The sequence below is a fragment of the Nipponia nippon genome, unplaced genomic scaffold, assembly GCF_047370975.1.
Source record: "Nipponia nippon isolate SJK-2023a ecotype South Korea unplaced genomic scaffold, ASM4737097v1 scaffold_1, whole genome shotgun sequence".
Classification (NCBI taxonomy): Eukaryota; Metazoa; Chordata; class Aves; order Pelecaniformes; family Threskiornithidae; genus Nipponia; species Nipponia nippon.
The window spans coordinates 132,367,237-132,387,805 of record NW_028262290.1 but is presented as its reverse complement, the minus strand read 5'-3'; the positions used below and the strand labels follow the sequence as shown (position 1 = coordinate 132,387,805).

The 20,569-nt window shown below is 40.6% G+C and overlaps 1 protein-coding gene across 4 annotated transcripts in view; it reads right to left on the bottom strand.

Moving 5' to 3' along the window:
• RAPGEF5 (Rap guanine nucleotide exchange factor 5) overlaps nt 1-20,569 on the bottom strand; it is a 167,452-nt gene that overhangs the window by 15,974 nt on the left and 130,909 nt on the right. For 3 of the 4 annotated variants that reach the window (XM_087773455.1, XM_087773474.1, XM_087773485.1), the window contains 10 exons: nt 19,073-19,217; nt 17,847-17,944; nt 17,046-17,076; nt 16,022-16,100; nt 12,845-12,994; nt 9,976-10,073; nt 8,087-8,209; nt 6,681-6,859; nt 3,248-3,338; nt 470-520 (listed from right to left, as the gene is read on the bottom strand). In XM_087773455.1, the coding sequence (XP_087629581.1) occupies nt 470-520; nt 3,248-3,338; nt 6,681-6,859; nt 8,087-8,209; nt 9,976-10,073; nt 12,845-12,994; nt 16,022-16,100; nt 17,046-17,076; nt 17,847-17,944; nt 19,073-19,217 (1,045 nt within the window). The remainder of the gene's footprint in view (nt 1-469; nt 521-3,247; nt 3,339-6,680; nt 6,860-8,086; nt 8,210-9,975; nt 10,074-12,844; nt 12,995-16,021; nt 16,101-17,045; nt 17,077-17,846; nt 17,945-19,072; nt 19,218-20,569) is intronic. The other variant, XM_087773465.1, reaches the window with a different exon arrangement.

Here is a 20,569-nt window from a genome sequence, read left to right as displayed (position 1 = left end):
CGCGCCAGGCAGTGATCTCACCACGCACTTCCATGACAGCCAGAGGAAACACTTGTTTATTCAGCTTTGATAATGGTGACAAAGACCCTTAGCCTTGGATTTTGATTTTTTTTTTTTTTTTTTTTAAACTTCAGCTGTCCTCCTGTTCCCCTGATCTGCACCACGTTGCTTTGGATAAAGGCTGATTAACCACCACAGCAAAAGAACACCTTCCAAATCGATGCTGGGGAACTGACAGTATGTTTGCCTCTCTCTGCCCTTCCTCCAGCTGTCAGGAATACAGCCTTTTTCCTTTTCGTGTATGGAGACCACCTCTGAGCTCTGGGGGGCTGCGTGGCCTTCGGCAAATCACTAATCTGACATGACAAGTTCCAGCTCCAGACAATGACAGGCAGCCTCCAAATAAATTAGGAAGAAGGAAGGCAGGTAAAGACAAGCAACGCCGTTCTGCTGTCAACACCGTACTTACTGTCAAACTTTCAAGTTCAGTGAAAAGTTTCTTGAACTTCCCAGGAATTTTCTTAAGTGGAGAAAACAGAGGGAAAAAAAGTAAAGTTAATTTAAAAAACAAAACAAAACAAAAAAAACAGGCAGAAAAATGCTGAGGCATTTTTTTTCCATGAGACTGCTGTGTGCAAAGCGCCTGCTGTAAGTACCAACAGGCCACTTTCTCAGACAGTTAACCTCGGCTCCTCAGCTCCAAGAACCCTAATTACAGACCACGTTCAGTGCGATGCCAGTGAGGCACCAAATCCTGCAGCCTTGCCTCAGGGACCTGCATCCTTCTTTTATAGGAATTGCTTATTAGCAGCTGTTTTTATTTTCTTCTCTAGCTTCCATGTCTACTGCATTTACGTTAATATCCGTATCAAGTTAGAAGCAGCAACACAGACTGAGAATTCAGAATCTGTGATCATATCCAGGTTAAATCATTTGCTGTAATCAATCTTTCCCTAAAATATGGGTTCTAGAAATTAAGAGGCATAACGCTCAGTGCTGTTTGATACACCGCCCCCAGGGCTCACCAGTGTTACTACTGGCACATGCTGGTGCCAGAGAAAGAGAACTTTCCTTAAAAAACGATTACTCCCTCTCTGGTATCTCATCCCAATCCCACCAGGAGGTACACAAGACACCTTCCAAGGGAGGCCAGGCACAAACTACCTTCTTGCCCCACATGGTAACACCTACTATGCTCCACAAGCATCCGCTTCCTTTTATCACTAAGGTGCTTTAAAGGATTCACCTCATTATACTCAAAGCAATCATTCTTCAGTTTGAATTTTGCTGCTGGTATTTTAAACTTGAAGAATGGCATGTAGACCCTAAAGCCTGTCTATGTTTTCCAGCCATACTAGTTAGTCTAGTAAAAAATATCGCCTCTTAGTAGAAATCCTGTCTTGCCTTTGTCCTTAGACCCTGACAGCCACAATGACACTACCAAGAGAAAAGAGATTTAGAACCATTAAGATTAAGTGGATGTGCTATATGATTAAAATGCTACAATAACTGAACATGGAATTGCAATTGCAAATTTTTAGTATCTTCAATCAGGGAAAGTTAGGCTCATTAAAACACTGCATACTGTAGAAAAAAAGCAGAAGAATATGCTTGGGAGCATACTACTTATTTAAGAATTCAAGTGCAGAGCCATTATAATTTAGTGTCTAAATGGTTGCTTAAATTTAGGTGGCTTCATTTACATGTGTAAGTAATTATAATTAATTTATAAACATTGCTCTACTTTCTAGAAGTCACATTACTAGCGCAAATAACCTTCCGCTTTTGAAATTTCCAGTGCAGTAAAGTTTTTACAAATAATTAAAAAAAAAAATGCATGTGACTTCATAAATATTTTACACACAGAAACGTGACATATTTACAATGATACACATGCAGATGCACTCCCTGTTCTGACAAGCAATATATTCTGCTCTTCCCGAGAGAAGTCCACTAGCAGCGCCTGATCTCCAGAGGTCTCATCACACAGCTGAGTTAAACGTGTTTCTGTGCAGGAGAGATCTACATCAGTGCCACCAGGTGCCTTTGATACAATGCTTTGCCCCTTCCACCCTGCTACCAAAGCCCAGAGAACTGAGAAGAAGGCAACCCCTAAGAGCAGGCAAGGGCAAATGTTCCCTAGTGGGCAAGGCATTTTAAAAGTAGGAGAGACAAAGAGTTTCTGTATCATCGTCCTCAGGTATGTATTTTTCTCTACAATTCTTGCTTTACCTGTTATTTAAAGATAGCTCCTCCTTGCCTATCCAAGTCCCTATAAACGTCTCCCCACAGCAGCAGTCACTGCCCTTGTTTCTCTGTGTGCCGAAGCCACTGACATAGGCAGTGATGTTTCCATATGTGTGCTTTCAGCTGAGGGGGAAGACTTTGCTCTGGACAGTGTCAGATAGTTTTGTAAGTCTCTGATGGCCGTTTGGTTTCAGCTGTTGATGCTCAAGAGTATCTCCAAGGCAGGAAATCACAGCCGTTCTCGGTCACTTTGTATTACCGACTGACATTTTTTGAGCAGTGCTCCCTTGGGGTGTTGGGGGCATGGGGGAGGCATGAAGCTTCACCCCATCACACTAAATTACTCCTTCCCCAATTTTTGGTTCATCAGCTGATATAGTAAGCTTGCAGATACTACCACTCAATAATTTACTTGGATGGAAAAAAAAATCCACAATATAGACACAGATCCCAGTGGGACTCTCCTCTAAACATCCCATGCTCTCTCTAGCAACCGGTAGCTTCTTTAGCAGATAACCTCTGTTCTCCAGTATGCTCCTTATTCATGGCCCATTTCCTAACTTTGTTCTTCAAGATGAGCAGCTGCAAAAGAGCTGATAAAGGAGAATTAAAGAGGGTTTATTTCTACTTTGTTTTTTTTTTTTTTACATGAAATTATTCCATAATAAGGTATTGCTTGTTTGGAGCCACCTTTGTAAGACTTTCTGTTCTGACATCCACTGCCAGGATAATTTACCTGACTTTTGTTTTTTGTTTTTTTGATGTTGGGTTTTTTTTAAGATCTCCTTGCTTTGTTCTTGTCTAGAAGTTCTGGAAGGACACATTTACTTTTATTTGAATAAGGTTTCAGGTCACAGAGAAGTTTTTCTACCGACACTCGCTCCTTGTTTGATTTCTGCATGAAAAACTAATAATTAGGAAGAAGAGGTAATTCACCAGTATACAACCTTTGCGAGAAATGGTTTTGACAGGGTCTAAAAGATACAAAGATGTGTCTTACCTCCCAGGTCTGAGACAGCCGGCTGACAGATGCAGTGTTGAGACCCATAACAATAGCAAAGAATGAATTCAGATTTCTTTGGGCTTTACAGCTGTGGAATAAAAATATGAACGCTGTATTCTGATTTTTTTTGTACTCAGAATCAGAGATAAATGGTACGCACAGGTATCCTAGGTTACTGAGTCCCATTTCAACCCTCAGCACTAACATACAGTCATCTTCCACATAATGAACTCATTAAATATCCTCTCATGACCACCTGCAGTCTAGGTGATGCGGTCTCTAAGAAGTTTTTTAGCAAACGTACCGCTGTCTCATCAACCCTGTTGTTGGCAGGTTATTTTTTCTCCCTTTGCTGTCAAAAGTAATTTTCCCTTTTCAATGTTCAAGTTACTCTCAGCTGTCCTTTACCATATAGAAAAATTCCTTGACCTCTATTCTGTTATATTATAAATATTTTCATCCCCTTTTTCATCTTTTCTGTAAATTGTACATCACTGGTTCCTTCAATTTCTCTTTGTGGTCATGGCCTGCAATCTAGTTTTCCATATCGTTATTATCCTTCATTGAATTCTTTGTAATTTATTTTAACTTTTCTCTCATGCATTTCCTTCTTATCAAGCAGATGTAGTGAGACAGTGGGGAGGGAAGAAGAAACATAATTACTGCTTTGCCTCTAAGTTCTTACACCTTTCTCCTATGCAAGTATAAAATAAATATCAAATCATTTATTTGGAACAGCATCACACTTTGTCCTTGCCTTTAATTTGTCATCTATTATCACCCAAGGACCTTTGTCACAGTACTGTTCTTTACAATCATGCGTTTATTTCTTCAGCTCAGTATTAGCATTCCCTAGCTGAATTACTTTGCATCTATCTAAATTAAATCTTATCCTACTGTTGTTTGCACATGCCACCAGACTCCTTAGATCATTCTTTTTTTTTCTATCCTCCAATGCATTTGCAATCCGTCATCATTTTTATAGTCTGAAAATCTGATTAATGTTCAATTTACATATCCCTATAAATTAGTTGCAGTTAGCACTGGTTCCAATGCAGGTCCCTATGGAATTTGCTTGATACCTATTCTTTCACATGTTACTACATATGATCAGACCCTCCTTATTTCTAGTCCATTAGGAAACTTGAAATCCTGAACTATCAAGTCCTTTTCAAACAAAAAGATTCCACTGTCTCTTCCAGATTCTTGAAGACCACTATAAACATACGTGTGCGTGTATGTGTGAAAGCGAGAGAGAGAATCCTTCTTTAAGCTAATTTTAAGTACAAGTGAATCCACTGCCTTCACTGGGGTTTATCATCAGGGAAAAGTATGTGCCAAGGCCTTAGACTGGAAACGCACCAGCACTCGTTACACGTTTTATAAAGCTTGCACTCATCACTGTGTGCTGTCTTGAGATGGCATATTTCTCACTTCAGCTGTCTTAAAGTTAATCCTAACTTTGTTGTTTAGACTCCTTTTATCATTGAAGTCAGGCAGCTCCCAAAGGTAATTCATTCCAAAACAAGAATGGTGTCCAGCACAGCTCAGATAAACTGTCTATTGGATGCGCCCATTTCTCACAAAGAACTGTAGCGAGAAGGTACATCTCTTACAGGCAGCCACTGTTGGTTGGGAAGCAAGAAGGCTGCTATTGTAATCCATTTATTCTAACCCTACGTTGACCTGTTTCTGTAACTCCTCAGGATGTTAATTTCTAACAACATGCTAATTCATTTTCTCTATCAAATCACTTGTTTTCTATTTTAGACTAGCTCATCAACAGAAGCGTAGGTAATCATGTTTCAAAAACTCTGTCTCTCCTTTATGTATTGGCACACTGTGTAAAAGCATTCCATCTTCTTGGCGTGTTCCTCAACAGTGTAGCACACAAACGCTGGACATGAGATCTTAGTCCTGGTGCCTTCCTGACAAGCTGAAAGTCAGAGACACAGATTCCTGGCCAAATCTGGGAGCAGAGAACAGGGAGCAGCCAGAGCTGCGAGCAGCTCCCTACCTTGCTGCCTTAGTCATAAACAAAATCGCTGCTTGGCTTGTGCCTCATGATGAGAGTCCCGTGCTTAGCACACCATCCCTCCACCCTAATTGTTCCTCTTTCATCAACTCTTCCAGAATTGATGAGAGATCATAATGTCTTCTTTTAGAAAGCTGCTTTTCTGATTAAAAAAAGATCCCGAGCAAATGACACCATCACTTATTTGTGTATCCATGATTTCACAATCTACAGACTACAATGATGGGCGCTTCTGCAACGCACTGGGAGAGCCTGTCTATTGTTTACTGACAACTGTATTTAGTCTCCACAACTTTGGCTTTTCACTTAACGGAGATGGAATTAATTCAAATAGAGCAACATTTTAGTCTGGTGACAAATATATCCCTATTCATGTGGGACAGACATGGAACTTCTCTTGGAATGCAAATTAATGCTACTGTGGTGCAAGCAAGGCACACAGAACCAACCGTTTCTGACGTAACTGGACCAAACTTGGCCATTGATAAGGCAGAAAATGAACGTATTACTGGTTACCATACAACTTGCAAACTAAATCAAATCACATTTATGAGTTACACTAGATTAAATTAGAAGAATTCATTTCACCAAAAGCACTACTTCAGCAGAGAACAGTCCTTTCTATGTAAGTGCCTTGCAAATTAAATCAACCCAGTCGATGAAGGGAACAAATTATACATTTTCCATTAACATGCATATTCAAATATTGCAGAAGACCAACAAGTGGAAAGACAGGCGAGGAGAATGGTCGCATATATTTAAATTGCTCCATTCCCTTGGTTATAAAATCAGAGTGATTACAGAGAAAAGAACTCTCTGTGTACAGTATATATTTGTATTCTGTTCCAAGGCATGGAATAAATGCCAGCGTTATTTAGTAATAGTGCAAGAATAGACCATCAAATCTAATTAATGAAGAACTCCCCCTGCAATAAATAAAGAGTACTCCAGAGAGGACAACATGGGGCAACAGCTTACTGCAGCCAGTTTCCCCTCTAGAGGGAGGACTTTCAAGATTATAACAGTTTTTTGATTTCTGTGTAGTCTTTGGTGAATAACTGTGTTGCTGCTCAAACAGTTTTGTAATACAGTCCTCAGGTTATCTGTGCTAAGAAAGGTGGCACCTCTGCACCATCAGGGATTTTGCAGTTAACGCTGCAGATACAGCAGCTAAGCTGCTAGGGAAGATCTGAGCAGCATATACTCCACCATGTCTGGTTTTGGCCAGTGTTTGCTGTTGTTATTTACGGACTGTTTATCTAGGTATGCTTACTACACTGGTAAAACATGGGATGACAAATTAGTTTTCTTTCTTTGCTCTTGCACCTACTTCTCCTTTCCCACCAAATAAAGCATGTGAATTCAAGGACTTTTTTAATAACTTTAGTAACTTACTGGGCAGCAATCTTGATGAACTTTTTGACTAGCTGTACTCGTTTGCAGAGCTGGCTGCAGAGGAGTATCTCAGTGGCAACCCAAAGCTGGACCTCGTTGCACCTTTGAAGCAGAAGGCTGAGATTCTCAGTGTTTTCAGCACTGCCCTGTCTGCTGAACGTGAAGTATATCAGCTCTTGCTGGAAGACATTGACAACATTATTAGGGATATAAAAACAATTTAAATGTAAATGAATTATAAATTATTTAGAAATATGTTTTTGAAACAGTACTTGGTTACAGATGGTTATTTTTTCATTATCTATGAGCCAATAACAAATGATTCAGGGTCCAAATTTGGCTTAGCAGAGTCTAGAGGCTTATTACAGTAGGCAGGTGGACTGGAAGTCCTGCAAGATGTGCTTTTCTTGTGAGATTTCCTGCAGTTCCACTTCTGGCTACAGCCAGCTATAGGACATAAACAATAACTATCTCTTTCTGTATTTCATCACTTCTGTTCCAGTATGAAAAAGCAACCATATCAGACCATTGCAGAATCAGAAAAATTTCCATTCAAACTTCTTCCTACAAATAGCCAAGTTTTCAAGAACAGAGGTGTAGGTATTGATTTCTGTGCAAAAAAGAAAACCCACTTCACCAGCTCTAGATTTAAAATGTCTAACCTGAATAAAAGAACCTGAAGTGAAAGATCAAGGAAAGCATCTGATGAGAAGCAAGGGAATTTCCCATTCATTTTCTCAGAAAGTCATCAAGCTTTTCAGTGGATGATATTTTCAAGTGACATTTTGTACTGTTAACTGTGTATTTTACTCAGCAGCTCACACCAGCACCTATGAAAGTCATTGAAACAACCCAATGGGCACTGAAGTGGGCCATTATCCCATTTTATAAAGCCTGCCCAGTATTTTTTATCTCACTGAAGCCTAACAAGAACAGTAATGTGACCATCTAAACTGCTGAAATTGTGAATTCTGTTGTGGTTAACGTGATATCAAGGACACCTATTTGTGGAGTCCAACATTTACTGGAACATTATCGAGTGCAGAGGACAATCTGCATATATAACATATTCACACAGCCAGTTTTTAGAGAATAATCATGCTCTTTTACTCTCTTGAGGCAAATCTCAATAAAACCCACCAGGTATACAGGGAACATATGAGATGCCCTAGCAAAGGGAAGTTACAAACCTTTAACAATTTTTTCAGTATCAAGGATTGCAACACATCTCTTGGACCGGATTCAATGCCACCATTACTGAGAGCTATCAAATCATACTGTCATGATGGTGAACTGAGCACCAAGTAATACTGATGCTCCAAAATGTTGGTGCAATGTCAGGAAATCATAACGGCTCAATGCTGCATAAGAGTAATATACCTGGAAGTGGACATGGTGCTTCTTACCTCATGAATTGCATTGAAGAGACTCCAGTCAAAGTTTGTTAGTTCTAAGGCAAGATCCCAGGTGTTGATTCCCAAAATTCTCACAGACCTTTGTTGCAATTCCTCATTTTCAGCAAATGGGTTCTAAATCAACAGCCAAGAACAAAAACATCCTGAGCAAATGCCAAAAGTTCTGCAATGAAACAGCTACTGGACCAAGGTACAAAACAGAGCTGAGTAAGTAATCTTACCTAAGTGCACTCTGAGGGTTTTTCCCCCCCACTAATCCAAATCAAGGAGTTATAGTCTTTTTAATAAATAGCTTGAAAAAGGAAATGGGTCAATAGGATCAATGGCTTCCTACTGGATTAGGCCTCTCCCTCTGTCTTTCTTTCTCCAAACCTTGAGTATAAAACACTGACCACGCAGACAGCATAATGAAAATAAAATCCCTGAAGCCATCAGAAAATAAAATATGAATTAATACACCGGGAAATTTTTGTATTATAAGATAAAGGAATCATTCTGCAGACACACCAGATTTAGAATAAATACACACAACTTGCCCACCAATCCACAATCCATCCATTTTATGATTAATTTACTCCAAATGCAGTCACCAACAAACAGTAAAACACTGTGGGTCCTGATTCATAAAAGTTACTTAGCATATTACTGTGGAGTGCACTGTTACTGCTAGTGTTAAGGGCCATTTGACATTTCCATTATTAGCTCAGATTTTCAAAGGCTTGCATTTCTTTTGGGTTTTTTTTACCTCATCAGGCTGAAACTTGGCACATGAACCATCTGCCAAGATGAAAGATTATTCTTATCTGTTAAGCCATTACTTTGGTCCTATATTTCTGACAGTTACAGCAAGTTTTGCAATTTTTATTATGTAACTAATGAAACTAGATTGGCTGTCACCTGTCTGCACTGGAAACCTTCCCTTAATATTCGCATTTTTAGAGGTGGCTAGAACGCCAGAGATAATGGGGATGACAGATTACAATGATAGTGGCATGTCAGCTCTTCGGGGCACATTGATCCAACGAAATGTAAATAGACATTTCTCATCCCTAGGATGAATGCACAGATCCTAGCGGTACTGACAACACGTAAAAGTCAGTTGCAACACCGTCCCTGCACTTTCCTTGAAACTTCTGCATAATTAGCAGAAAACTATTGAAAGATTAATTTTTTGAGTGCCTGACTGTTCCTACCTCACTGAGGTTTTGGGAAATCACGGGGGGAGAGAGAATTTGCAATCCTGGTTTCTGAGGACAGAGGGAATGAAAGACCTGCTGCCCTTCGACCTGCTCCCCTCCCCAGCACCAGCGAGAGGATGGAGAGACAGACAGACAGAAGGAAGAAAAGAGGAGATACCACCAGCGATATACGCCAGCCACAGACTGATCATGTGGCTGCCACAACACTGGGGTCACACTGATGCCCAGTAATTTTGGCAGAATTCACACGCCATCTATTTCTACATGTAGTAATTTCATGGAGTTTGTCCACCACCTTGTATGATTAGGTACCAGCCACTTTAAATGTTGGAGGCACAAGGGGCGGGGGGGCAGGGAAGTCACACAGGCCCTGAATAATCCTCATCCCATCCAGTCCTGTACATGCACAAGTCAGCTTTTCTAGGCTGATGTAGATTGAAAGATTTACGCTGTACAGAAGCTTTGGTCTATTTGAAATTGATGAACAAATTCCATTACTGTTCAGTCAAATAACTGCTGTTAATGCAAGGTATTTTTTTCAGGTATAGAGCAGCTCAGTAAGCTTTACTGAGGAAGCAAAAAATAAATTCTGTATTGAAAAAGCCCTCTGAGAGGAACAGTAAGTTCTTGATCTGGAGTCAGCCAAATAAAAAATGGGAAGTATACAATACATATCCTTACCAAAGAATCCGTCAGATCTTTTCGGTAGACAAACATACGACTAGATGACTCAAAAGATTTTGAGATAGCCAAGTCATTTGGTTGTAGTTCATGTTTTTCTGTAAAAACAGAAAACAGAACAGTGAAGCTTCAGAAAAGGAGTAAAAGCTGTGTATAAATATGAGAAAAACATTACAAATGTATTTGTAAAGCCACATCAATTTAGAATTTAACTAAGCATCAAACCCAGTCCCTATGTATATGGGATCACCATCTCCACACTATTCAGGAACAATAAAGGTGAGATGTCTCTGACGCTGGACTAGACCATCTGCTTTCAACTTGGACTTCACATCGGACAGAACAGAAAGAAACCCTTGAACCGTCTGGTCTAACCTCCTAGGCATTGCAGAACATTTCATTTCAATCCAGTGTATCTGCTCTAACAAAAGTCACTACATTTACAGTGAAGTGTCTCAGCCTCCAGAGACTGAGCTGTTGCGTGTCACTGGCAGACAAGAGCACGGGTGGAGATGTCGTCAGTAGCCACGGCCATTCAACAGGAAAAGAAGTTCAAAGTTTCCCAATACCATGAAATTCACACCATGGAGCAGAGCTGAAGAGTCCTTGATAGTACGGTATATACAGAAATTCCTCTAGACCTAGAGTAATTCATTTAGGAAACATTTAAGTAAAAGAACAGGACACACCAAACTGGTAGCAAAGACAAAGGAACCTTTTTTTTTTTCTCCGCTCCAGAGAACTGGTTCAGCTCTGGGCATTCTTGGGTGCACCAGAGAAAGGTGGGGGGAAAAATAAAGCAAAACCTAGAACACAGCTAAAAAACTGCCCTGGGAAAACTGTCTCTTCCTGCGGGCTCCAAGTAATCTTCTAGAGACCTGACACATGAGATTTGATTACAGTGACTGTATTAATGTAGACCCAAAAGCACTACAAGCATGTTGAGAGCTACCTTGGACTTTTCATTGCCCACGTGGGAGGCGTAGGACCAGGAAGAGTCTGAGAGCAAACATCATTTCACACTGTCTTTTTTCCCTCTTATCCATGCTCACACTGACACCCGATACATAGAATCGTAGAATCGTCAAGGTTGGAAAAGACCCTTAAGATCATCGAGTCCAACCGTTAACCTATCACTGCCAAATAACCAAACACTGCCATGTTTTTTCAAGGTAATTTTGAATAAAAAGAGTGTGCTTGTTCATTTCAGGAGTACAATAAAAACACGTTCTCCAATGCTCATACTGCTGCCCTCCAAGTGGACGGCAGATGACAGTTCTGAGTCATGCAAATAGCAAAAAAAACAAAGAAAAAAGAAAGCGTGGCAGGCTAGTGTTTATTGCTCACAGCAGATGAGTGCCAATGCATAAGAACAAGGATACTGAAACTGTGGTATCTCCGATTAATTCAGGCAATGTGACTAAATGACATTTTGGAGGTTACAATGGTCATGTACAAATGACAGTCCTATTGTACCTACATTTTAATTATTGTTTCTGATTGAACAGCCAAGTGGCAACCTCTTCTATTCTGTGGCTTTCTCAGGAACCAATGTGGTCTAGAGATAATAGTGTGTTTCATTATTTATGAATTGTTGGTTTTATTTAGCTAAGTAGGCAGTTAGCACCAGATTTATTGCCATCAGAGCAAAACTTGCCCTGCTCTTGAACAGGAGCACAAGACCTGAAAAACAAGAGCAACACAGTGATTTTGCAGTGCTGCAAAATGCACTGGAGGCAAGTTTGGGCACTCACAAGGGTAAAAGAAGTGTGCCTGCAAATGAGGTAACCCGGCTGGCCAGGACGCCTACGTGCAATGCTCCCGTGTGGCCGCTCCACGCCCAGGCTCTCGACAGCCGGGGCAGGGCACCATCTCCCTGCCACCCACATCGGTGCCCTGCAAAAAAATGGTTGTTTAACTGAGCTCGGTGTGGGGGAGAAAAATGTGACCTTCCACTTCTGAATCAAATAAATGAACAGAACAAGCCAGCATTTGTCTATATTTCATTTAAATAGCCTGACAAAGAAGTAAGAATGAGTGCCATATCTTCTAGGGTGCATCCTTTGTCCCAGAGGATCGACACCAAATAATGTTATCTGAGAATATGGCCAAGATGATGTTCTAAACTCTTAGACCCTTTTTTGTAGATGCAGCTTAGCATTTCTATGTACCTAGTTAAATTGCTTCGTTTATATTCCCTAAGAGCCAAAAGGCACCACAACAAGCAAAACAATCTGACTGAAGACCTTGAGACCTGACAGACACCAAAGCAAATCTTGGGGGTTTGGCTGGTCCCTAGTGATCAGTCTGGTCTTCCTTAAAAAAGACAATAAGCCTTTCTGTTCAATGAGAAACACTAAAATAATAAGGAAAAAATGTCAGTTGTAAGCAAGACTGCTTACAAAATATTGCTTAGATTGCTCTCGGTATCTCAACTGTGCAAATACATGTCTCCCTCCTTTCTGCTGGAGAATATTCATTACCCATGCCATAAATAACGAAACAGCCACGCATACAGTATTTGTTATCCCCTTTTATATTTTTAAAGCAAACTATGCCTCATCGCCTTCCAAATTAATTTAAATGCAGAAATAGATTTATCTGAGGGGAAAAAATAAAATCTTGCAGTACTGCTGGAGACAGAGTTCTTTGCACTCCATTCCCAGCAAGGAGATGCCGTATCCGATGGTACCCAAGAATTAGCTGTTGCCATGGAAACGACTCTCTGGGAAGCAGCTCCTCATTGTTCCCGTGGTCATCCAGCTGTGGGCCCGCGCAGGAACAGCTGTATCCTTGCACCAGAAAATGTCAGCCCTCCCTTAGGTGATGCACTAAAAGGTAAGTAATCAGATGAAGGGAAGTTATTTACCGCCAGAAAACGTGACTGTCACCAGCGCCAACTCCTCCTCCGGGTACTGGATCTTTTCTGCTACAATCTTCAGTATCTCCTGAGCTGAAGCAGATACTTGAGCCTTCACACTGACATAGGAGTGCTCTGTTATATACACACGGCAGAAAACTACACAAAGGAAGAAAGACACACTCAGCAGCACGCAGAGACAGCTGAACAGAGCCGGGGAGAATCTCGCAGACCTCACCATGGCAATGCCTACAGGGACATGAAACTAAGCATAAACATTTTCCCCCTTCCCACCTCCTCTCCCTGGGAAATGAGAGGGCCAAGTAAATGGAACCAGACCCCCATGGCTGCATTTCAGCAATACCTATTCAAGACTTCCTACCATGACGATTTGTCATGGACAACCTCCTCTACTGCCTATCTTCTTTCCAAACTCAGCTGTTGCCATTTTTTCTCCCTTCCTGTTAAGTTCAGATAAATCACTGTCCTTTCAGTATATTTCATATCCATGGCAGAAATTATTTTGGACCTCCACTTCCACCTGGAACAGGCAGCTTCACAAAAACAGCGCTCCCTGCTCTTCAACCACTCCCCCTAGCTTATCTGTCTAGACATCTAAACTACTTGCATTGCCAGAGTATTTTAGCACCAGCAGAGGCTGCCCGACCAGCAATGCAATTAGTTCTGACAACTCATTCCCTGAATCATTTGCACCACACATAAAAGGGACTGGTTTGGAGAAATTCCACGAGCTCATCACTTCCACTGAGGTCTATGAGTTCGTTAGGCTCTGAGAGGGAGATTCCCAGCAGTAATGCTGTGGTCAGCTCAGGTAGTACTTTGTTTCTGCTACAAAAAGGGATATACGCCCTCTCTGCTTGCCAGAATTTTAGGTTTACATCTTTTGCCGAGTTTGCCGTAGCCAGTTCTTTGAAATACAGCTGCCACACTTAAAAGGGAAGAAACAGAGCTGCAGACTTGCATAAATATTTCAAAAATTACAAATTCTGCTGTAAGAACTGCCACAACTCTTGGTTTCATACTGACTTTTCTGCTGTAAGAACTGCCACAACTCTTGGTTTCATACTGACTTCAGTGCTTAATTAAACTTTCCATTTCCTTCTAATCTAGTACTTCTTATTGCAGACAGGCTGCTACCATGTCAGTATAAGACAAAACTTTTCTTCTCCAGAAATGCTGTATTTTTAAAATTATTTTTATTGACAGATGCATGTAAAAATAGCTCTTTGCTTATCCTACAAGTCTTCATGGCTTCAGGGCACTTTCATTAACCAAGACCATGCCAGAAGTGGTTAAGAACTCTGTCTGCGTGAATATCTTTTTTTGTGTTGTAAAGAAAAAATGAGGATAAGAAGGAAGGAGGAACTTTACATTTAACCTTGGGGAAGAAAAGTAATTTGATTTTATAATTTTTTTCTTAACCTGTCTCTGCTGACAGACAGTAAATCAGATGCTCATCCTATGGCAGAATCTCTCTTCAGAACGGATATAGCTCATGAAAAGATAGAGACATCAAATTGCACTCTGAATTACTAGGTAGAAAATAAATTTTAAGAAATCTGACAGGAATATTTGGACTCCATATGCGGAGCGCAACACAACTTGCCTACAGTGAATTTGTTTGACATCTCCTCTCTGCCATTCGGGAGGGGAAGATGGCAGCAATATGTTAATTTATAACTGGGCTATTGATATATCCTTTGCTTAACATTGAACTAAACCAATCTACAGGTCAGGTCCTCAAGCACAACAACCATACTGATTCTCCCAAAGCCTGTTCCCCCACGCACCTTTCCAACGTTCTCTCTGCAGTATCTATTGGCATGGACCATGCCATCTCTTCCAGGAGCCTGTGCTGCTCCCTCTGTGGGTGCAGGAGGGAAGGCCAGTGGGGAAAGCAGTCATGGGTTGCAAGTCGCCCTGGTAATGCTTACATTAGGGGATAAAATGCCTCTGGTCAAGTGGCCTGGTGCAGCTTGGACAGACCCATCCTCCACAAGCACCATCGGTCGGCAGCACTCCACCACACAAACTTAGATGTCAACCCTCACCATCTGTCTCTCCTCTCCCCAACTCCACTTCTGCTATTTCATTCCTTCAATCCCATTATCTTCCGTGGCTCATGGTCTCAAGGAGCGAGATAAAAGCAATTTAACCCAGTCAGGGCTGGCCTTGCTGAGTCCTGCCCTTCTTGTCCCCACAGCCACGCAGTCTGCCCCCTCTCTGGTGCCAGTACATTTCCCTCCCTATTCACCCATGAGCCGTGTCCAACTTTTTAAGAAGAAGAAAGAGTGTGGGGGTTCTCATCCAGAAATGGCATTTTTAGAAGCAGCCTTGATAACACAAATCTCAAATAAACTCACATTTGAAGCACGGAAAGAGGATATCTATCAGTAGCACATATTGTGTGGAAAGACTTGGCATTGAAGGAGCTTTGTTTTTATTCTGTCACAAATGAGCACTAAAAATACTCCAACTCCAAGTGAACTTCCGGAGTTTTGTTCCCGGTGAGAAACAAAGATATATCGTCAAAGGGCAAGACTTCCAGGTAGGAGGTCCTTCTGCCTGTTCTCTGCTTGTGTACACTGTGTTATCCTCCTCCCTGCCTCCTTCCTCCTACAGGCATTACAGGAGGGTGACAGCCTCACTATGTTATTGCATTAGTAGCGATGAAGGGAAATTGCATTTTGAAACGGTTGACATTAAAGTGAAGTGGCACCTTGCACTCCACACGGAGATGTTTTTGAGGAGAGAAGGCACTAAGTGCGCTCCCAGAGTTAGCAGATCCTGGCCCATTTAATGTGACAGGCTTATTCGTTCACCTTTCGCAACCAAGATCTAGGTCAAGAGACCGAGAGCATGAAATGCAGCAGGAATTAACGCCTGCTGGATGGGCTGCCAGCACTGCTGGGAGGCACACAGCTCTGCTACAGGGCTGCTGGAGGAACCAGACAGGGGCAAAAAGCCCTTGAGATACCATGTCACTGCTGAACCCCTGCAAAGTAGGAGGCAGGAAGGTTACCTCACACAGTCAAATCTTCTGTGGCCTAACATAAGCTGTTCAGAAGCTATATGTCAGTTAAAAAAAAAAATACACTATGGGCAGCCCTTGAGAAACAAATTTGCTGTTTTGGAGTTTTCCCTCCAAGTATGATTGATACTTACTTTCTTCTGTTTCATTCATGGTTCCTCTGTGTTGCAGCCAGTTCTCCTTTAGACTGAACTGGTGGAAAAAGGTTTTATTCTGTGAGTGGGAGAGGGGAAAGAAAAAAAAAAAAAAAAAAAAAGACAACAGTGACTCTCTGCATCCCTGCCCTTTACAAAGCAGTAATTGTCAGAACACAGCATTCAGCCCGTGCGTCTGGCCAGAAAGGTTTCTGTATAGGAAATCCACCCACCCTTTCTTGGCTCAGTCAGCTGGGAGTTGCCCTACTAAATAATGGCCAAGGTGGGGATTTTGGAGGAAGCGGGATGTGCTGAGGCTAAGCAGCCTGCACAATTCAAAGTTCTCTGTAGCCGTGTTCAGAGCCCATTTCTTATACACTTATTCTTACATACATTTCCTATGTACCAATCAGCCTATTTAGCAGTTTCACTACAATCTCGTGTTCTGCCTCCCACATTTCCACAGTAACATTTTAAGCTCATTACACACTTCAGCTTCAGCCTAGTAAATTTGACGAGCACAGCAATTCACCTCTGTGCAGTTTGTACGCCAGCTTTCTCCAGCTGCACCTTCTCCCTCTGGTTAAATAGACAGATTCATGTTCCTCTCTTTCTTTCTCTGTCCCTGCCACAACAAATCTCCCTTTTGCTCTGTCTACTTGACATCCGTGGTCAATGCCTGGGCTCAGCCTGGTTTGCCCAGGTTGCTACATCTCTGTAGCCCCGTAGGGACATGCTCCCAGGCCTCTCCTGAATTCTGACATCTCAGAGCATCTTGTTAAGATGCTAATACTGTCACAACCACTGCAGGTTAGCTCATGCAGCTGATATCCAGGCTGCACCGGCAGGAAAAAAAATTCCTTAAGCAATGTTGCAGGTCTAACCTCACTGATGTATCCTGTCATGTTTTTGGCCACCAGTCACTTTCAATTGAGAAGCCAAGAAAAGAGAGGGAAGCGGGCAGAGGGGAAGAAAGCGAGATGATAAGTTATCTAGCAACCAGCAACAATCAGGTTTGCGTTACCTTTCGGTGAGGTGAATACTCATCTACAGTGCTGAAACAAAAAGGAAAATCCAAATTATTCTTTCCAGTCAAAGATTAGGAAAAGGAAGTTTTAGCTATTACAAAGTTTACATCAGAAACTTTTTAACATTAAATGGTGACTGCAGAATGGCTGCAAAGCTCCTTCAGGGAAAGCTAAGGGCACCTGGCCCAGAAAACTTTTCTGTGACTTTTACAATCGATGTAGTGAAAAGCAATGCTGGCAGCCCGCAAGCTGCTGGAGAACACGGATGCAACTCGGGCCCCCAGAGTAAGCAGTGAGGGTCACCCTCAGGGACACAGCTCTTTCCACTTCCCCACCGTCCAAACCACGGAAACAGACTCCATTTGTTGAAAAACATGCCAAGGAAATATCTTTTACCAATACCATAATTAGTAAAATAATAACCCTGAGATGACTATTGCAAAACAAATTTGCTTCTCAGAACTGCAGATCGCAGAGAATGAGAATGAATGTACCATCTGAAGGCACAGACTGCAGCTTCTGAGGGAAATTTTGCCAGCTTTTCCACTAAGTATTGCTCCACTTGCAAGTGATCCCAACCAAAACTGATGGGAGTGACTGTTGAACCACACACACCACCCAACAAACATCAAAGAAGATTGAATAATCTAGCTTTAGTTTAAAGAAGAGATGATTTGTAAGAATGAATATAGTACTTGTATCACTCATCACTTTACTGAATTACAGCAAGATGACAACAAAAATAAATCACACTCTAAATAAAAGGAGACTTGATCACAAACATAATCAATACTTACTGACGACGATGCATCCCAAGTATCTTCTGAAATTCTTTCAGTTCCTTCTCAAGAATGGGATATTCATACACATCATCTAACACATTCCTGTATATCGTCTACAAAATAAAACAGTATCTGCAACATCTGATAACTCAAGCATAAATCTAAAGCATCACATCAGTGGTCTAAATCAATTCAGGCACTAGCGTACTAGAACAAATTTCATCATTATATTTATGCAAGACCCACAAGAAGAGAATGTTCCTGTTTAAATTTCCAGACTGGTCAATATTCAGCTTGCCTTTGGCAAAACACTCTTTGTATCACCACCAAGCGAGAGGGCAAAATGTTAACACGCATTAGTCTACAAACAGGAAGATTTAAAACAGCACTTGTGGCTGTTACATGAAATGTGGGTTAGGTCATCACTTATCCAAAATGATAACAAACAAGTTCATTTGATTTAGACTTTTAAAATGGAGAATGGTCTCCTTCACTTTTCCTCACATTTGCATGCATTTTAAATCGAGTTGATGTCTCTCTCAAACAAATAACAACGTACGCCTAGTTGTAAACTAATAAATAAATAAATAAACCCTACTTCTTATTTTCGGGGGTAGCATTGTCTGAATATCATCAACCAGGAACCTCAGTTAAATGTAAAAGACGGTACCTCAGCTAAGGGGTAAATAAACTGAATCAGTAGCAAGAAGATCCTTGCTAATAAGTAAGGACATGATTTTATTTATTAAAAATTCATAAAGCTGTGCTGCTCTCCACGTGCACCTGATAAACACTGTGGAATAGCATTTCACTCCTCAGTCAAAGTAGCATCTCTTACAAGGATCTCAAAACTCCCTTTTTGTCTGTGACCCTCTGGATACCGACTGTAGACCCTGTTCTAGCAGACACAACCAGTGTGTCCAAGGAACCTCCACATCTTTGTAGTTTTATTTCTTACTTTCCTAACTCTTCCCATTTTCTAGAGAGCACGGAGTTCTATAAGTTTCATAGCTGAAAGTAATGTTTTTGACATTGGAAGTATTAACATTACACGTTTTCTGTTCAAACTCACTATCTGTAAGGCATTCAAAGAAGACACATATAAATAATTTTATATTATAGATTTCACGGAGAAAATTTAAGTATGAAAAATTATGCTTCATAGATTTTGCTGCTGGGGCTTTTTAGACACAGTATGATAATTAAACAGCACTGAAATGCATAAGAAAGTGTTTCAATACCTTTAAAAATTGTTTTAAATGCTCATCTTCGTGTAACCAGTCTTTGTAGAGAGAAGTCCACTGAGACACCAAATGCAAGACTTTTCGCTTCCTACAGGACACATCAGAGTCATCTTCTTTCCCTTGGTGGTTCTTAGCACAATAGGTACAGTAGGTTAAGGAACAAATACTGTGGTCTCACTGAAACTTCAAAATTAAGTGATGGAAAAGACTTTGCAATCATCTCGTTAGCTATTAAAAGATTTTTTTTTTTTTACTATATTGCTCAGTTTTGAATGTTTTATCCTGTCTGGAGCTTTAGGAGTTTAATCAACTTTTTGGAATGAAATGCTCAGTAATAGAATTGTCAGTTCATCCTCTGTGCCAACAGGATTTTTTTCCTTTATAGATTAGAGGGGCAAGTCTATAAAAGTAAAATCAATTCAAAAGAAATTATACAATGTTGAGTTGTATCTTTTCTGCAAGAACTGGGAAGGAACCTTTGTCCTGCACACCGATGCCAACGTGAATGTCTGTGGGAAGGAGGACAATGCATCATTAACAACAACAAAAAAGCCAGGCAGAAGAAGTCACTTTCTTTTTCCCTGCACAAATTACACTACCTGCAGAAATAACACTATTAAAATAAAAAAGAAGGTGAAAGAATCTATTTCCACCATTGTTCTCTATTCACAGAGCAGAAACACCAAATGACACAAGATACCCACTTTGTACATTGTTCCTGTCCCTTTGCTATTCTTTCTTTTATTAGGTGAAAAGATGATGTTTTCACCACAAAAGGTAAAGAGGGAAAAAAGAAAAGGAAAAAAAAAAAGAAATGCAAGTTCATTTTATCATACAAGTTCATTCAAGCAATACTCCATAGCTTATGGAAATAATTGGAAACACAAGAAAAAAATTCTTTTATCTCAGAATGAGTTAGACTTATATACTGTATCACATGACAAAAGGAGCAGAGATTGTAAAATACTTATTCTTCATCTTTTCACATATTCTGAAATGTGTTACATAGATACAGGTATTCTAAGAATCAACATACGGGTCTGGATAGGTATAAATCCCATTTTAAGTGTCATTTTGTAACAGCTATAAAGGTTTATATATCTTTAAACAAAAACAGCAGACATAAGATTGCATTGCTGCCACCAGTTAGGCATCTGTTTCAATACACCTTTCAAGCATTCTTGTGAAGTAAGTATGCACATACACAAACGCGTATGTTTTGGATACAGGTTTATTCAGAGGCAGCTTTAGCTTTGTACATTCAACTTCAGAGCAGGAATTTTCTGTTTATTGATTCCTCAGCTATGCAAATTCTAAATGTTTTAATAGGTGAATGTATATATATCTCTCTATTTACAGGTGCATGCCAATTAGGGGAACTCATATGCAAACTTGGATTTAATGTTTCCAGTTTGAATCTTTTCCTTTACAACCCATTTGAGTTACGAAAACAATATAACCTGAACTTTGGGAAGCTACAGATTTGAATCAATT